General features: G+C 34.9%; 1 protein-coding gene across 1 annotated transcript; it reads right to left on the bottom strand.

Moving 5' to 3' along the window:
- Nucleotides 1–519: 519 nt before the first annotated feature.
- Nucleotides 520–3,578, bottom strand: LOC137829591 (annexin-like protein RJ4). Its single transcript, XM_068636433.2, has 6 exons — nt 3,095–3,578; nt 2,527–2,672; nt 2,206–2,421; nt 1,471–1,683; nt 1,231–1,320; nt 520–974 (listed from the first exon to the last, which is right to left on the bottom strand). Exons 1-6 carry the CDS (start codon nt 3,165–3,167, stop codon nt 771–773), a joined length of 942 nt encoding a protein of 313 aa, XP_068492534.2. The 5' UTR covers nt 3,168–3,578; the 3' UTR covers nt 520–770.
- Nucleotides 3,579–3,910: the final 332 nt, after the last annotated feature.

Raw genomic sequence — 3,910 nt, 5'->3', positions numbered from 1 at the left:
TGCTCAAAGCATATCTAGTATCAAATTGGCCAAAACTTGGATTCAAATGTGTGTTAGACTATCACTGATTCATGCTCAGAACATATCTTGCATCAAATTGGCCAAAATTTGGATCCAAATGTAACTCCTTGTACCTATCCTGAGAAATGTTTGCACATGTAATATCATATTCTTACTTAGATTTAGGATTCCTAGATTAAATACCATGTGAAGTTTTTTTGTTCTTTGTTCAGCTTAGCTTTTGAAAAGTTAATCAGTGATTAAGGTTAAGAATGACAAATAATGAGTGATTAAATATGAGTTTGATCAACTTTTGAAAAGTTAATCAGTGATTAAGGTAAGAATGATCAAATCTCACCTTATATAAATGGTGCAAATAACTCAATTCTTAATATGACTACATATAATTTTGAGTTAACGAAAGTAGTGTTTTTCAGAAATTGAGTTGCAAATTTGAGGGTTGCAAATTCATATAGTGCAGAAGGCAAAAGCCCCATCAATTTGATAGTTCAAAATCAATTTTAACAAAAATCAAATGGGCATTCTCAATGATCTCTTATTTCTTTTTAGTCTGTTCATAATTTATAGCCACCAAAACAGCTATCACACTACCACTCATAAGAGAAATCTATATTCTCATGCAGAAATATAATTAAGGGAAGAGCAAGGGAAAAAACAGACTAAAGGAAAACCAACACTGAAGCACCAAACAACACAAGTATGAGTTGGTGAGTTCTGAACTCATGATCACAAATGCCCTCAGAAAAAACTTAGTCCTCTTTCCCCAACAGAGTGAGAAGGAACTTCTTGTAATCCCCTGAAATTTCCTTGGCAATGGCATGCTCAAGAAGAACACTGTTTCTCTTGTAGTAAACCTCTGAGACTGTTTTCAGATCCTTCTCAGCCCTGCTCACAACCACACGGGTGAGTGCATCCTCATCAGTTCCAACCTTCTTGATAGCATTTCTCACCACCTAAAAAAAATCAAGGTGAATCATGGTAGATATTGTCATGAGTTGGTTGGTTTTCAACATCATGTTAACAGTTTCGAAAGTGAGTTTATTTTCATGACATCAACAAATTCAAATATGTTATAGGAGAACATATAAAGGGTCAACTCTGTGAAATGCATAGGACTGTTATCTTGATGCAACAACCCAAATTTTAATGATGAAAATACCATGAGATTGGATAGGACAATGAGAAAAAATGTGAGTTCAAACATCAAACCTTTTCATAGTACTTGAAATGATCATTGATGGAACGGATGGTGGTGTGCAATGCCTTCTCAAAATCATCAGATCCTTCATCCACCAGTTTCTACAATCATAAGAAATATCAAATACAAGTTCATAAAGTAAAGCATCTAAACTTTTATTTACTTCTCTTTTGAATGGCATACATTGAAAATTATTATCATAACTTTGGTGATTTGCCAAAAGGACATAAAAGGATTTGGTATCTCCTTACCTTAGAGATGGAACCTCCATGGATCTCTCTGTAACGGTTGAAAGTTGCAACCAGTTGAGTCTTGCTCCTTGTAGTCAAGACCCTGATGGCCTCTTCATAGGAACTCTTCTTCTCTTTCACAGCATCATGAAGAATTTCAGCCTCATTTTGTGCCAATTTTGGATTTATCTCATCACCAACATACCTGAATGAGGTCACCAACCCCACTAGAAGCTGTTCAATATCAACCACAAAAACTCAGATCATAAGCACCATAACATTCCATTTACTCACAAAGTCAGAAACTTGTACTTACAAATTACAATGGATCAAAATCAAACCTGTGTTGCCGCATGTCTAATTGAAAATCCCAAAAAACCACAAAGCAGAATTTACATCTAATCTTATATTTGATTACAACAGAAATATTGAAAAGAATTGGTCAAATAAAATTTTCCAAGATAAAGTGAAGCAAAAGTTCAGATCACATGCACCATAACATTCCCTTCACTCAAAATTCAGAAACCTTACCTAACTACATTGGATCAAACCTTTGTTTCCACATGTCCAACAAAAAACCCCAACATACTACTGAAGCAAAGTTGTCATCTATTTGGCTACTTACCCTTCACTCTTAAATGTAACTAGATTGTAAACACTGAACAAAAAGTGATCTTTAAGAAATTGGTCAAAAAAAGACTCTTGCTTTTTCAAGACAGAGTGGATCAAACATGTATTCAATGCACAAGAACTTGCCTGGCGTAGAGGGCCAGTGGTATGTGCTGCAAGATCTTCTTCCAAAGAGTGCTTGTAGCGGTGGAGATAAGCACGTCTGACAGCCAAAAGCTCTTCTGGGGAGTTTATAGTGGCAATTTCCACAATGACATTGTAGTTTTTGCCACTCTTGATGGCAACATTGGCCAAAATAGCATCACGATCTGCAGGTTCCAGTATCCATCGGTACACAGCTTTCTGTTCAGTACAATTAACACAGTACAGAGTTCAGAGTTAAATTAGCACACACGAATTTCAAAAGGCACATGGAACACTAACAAGAACATTTCACACTGAAGGTACCTCAAAGTCTCCTTTGATCTCAGACTCCAAGCGCTTCACAAGATCCTCCTGGTAAATTTCCTCATAAGCTCTTCTGATTTGTTGCCTCTGATGAACAGTTCTATGACCCAAAATTGCTATTATAGTGTTCTCATCAGTACCCCATCCTACAAAATTGAAATCAATCGATCACACTCATTCCAAACACCTATTTCAAAGACACACACAAGTTCATCGGGTTCATCACTCCAACAGATTACCCTCCAATAAAAAGGAAAAACACTTCTAATTCAACACTGAAATTACATGGTCAATCAATATTAGATCACAGTTTTCTCATCCTACAAAACTGAAAATCACTTTAACTCACTCACTTCAAACACCCTTTGCAAAGATTTATAGAAGTACATCAGATTCAACACTAGATTACCCCGAGACACACAAAAAATGCACTTTTTAGTTTAATCAAGTTAGAAAAATTGTCATAGATCTTCATTAGATGAAATATTCAAAATCAACAAGATCATGAACGAGTATGATCCAAACAACAAAGGGGATCTTGATGATGATAATGATGGTTATAAGCCACCTTCAAAAGACTTTCTGAGAGCTTCAGCATCTTCTTGGGGAGAGTGGTTGCTGGGGGCAATAAGGGTAGCCATAGATGAAAGTGTGAGTTCTCTAAAGTGCTTACTATGATGGTGTGATGAAGAAAGCTATGCTCACATACTTTCTATTTATAATAAGGTATGTGTACACAATAGCTTATACATGTATAATTTTTGCTGTAATTTTTCTATTGGGATGAGTAATATCTATCTAGTACCAATCCAAGCCTTGAAATCCGATAAGGTTTGTGGCTTTTTTCAGACAATAATTTATTACATTGATTTTCTTTCCTTTTCTCTCATTCACACTGTGTTCAAACTCCAAGGCCATTTTGGCATTATGTCATCATCTGCAGAAATAGTTTATTTACTGATGAAATTTTCTTTTGCCGACCCATCTGTGATCAGATCAATGCCACATGGAAGGTTGATTTGATTCAAAGCATAAATTATAATTGTAATCATGATAATGATGTGGCACATCTAGAATTTTCTGTGCTGTAATCAAAGTTCTTAATTTGCTGTTACTGTTAGGGAGATAAAATAAACACCATACATAATTCATAATTGCTTGCCACCTTTTCTTAATCCTTAATTATCCTTGATTTGCAACAATTAACAAAAGAGATCACTGAAAGGTTCAAAAATAAAAATATAAAATTATTGAATAATATTTAGTTAAAAATTGACTTATTGAAAAGTGCAGTGTATCTGGTCAAAATGATGTTTAGATTCATAGAGAATTTTCATTATCTCACATGCAAAACGAGTTTCTGCAGATTGCTTTTATTTAATAT

This window comes from Phaseolus vulgaris, chromosome 11 (genome assembly GCF_051622355.1).
Source record: "Phaseolus vulgaris cultivar YP4 chromosome 11, ASM5162235v1, whole genome shotgun sequence".
Lineage (NCBI taxonomy): Eukaryota > Viridiplantae > Streptophyta > Magnoliopsida > Fabales > Fabaceae > Phaseolus > Phaseolus vulgaris.
This window is presented reverse-complemented; position numbering and strand designations above follow the sequence as displayed.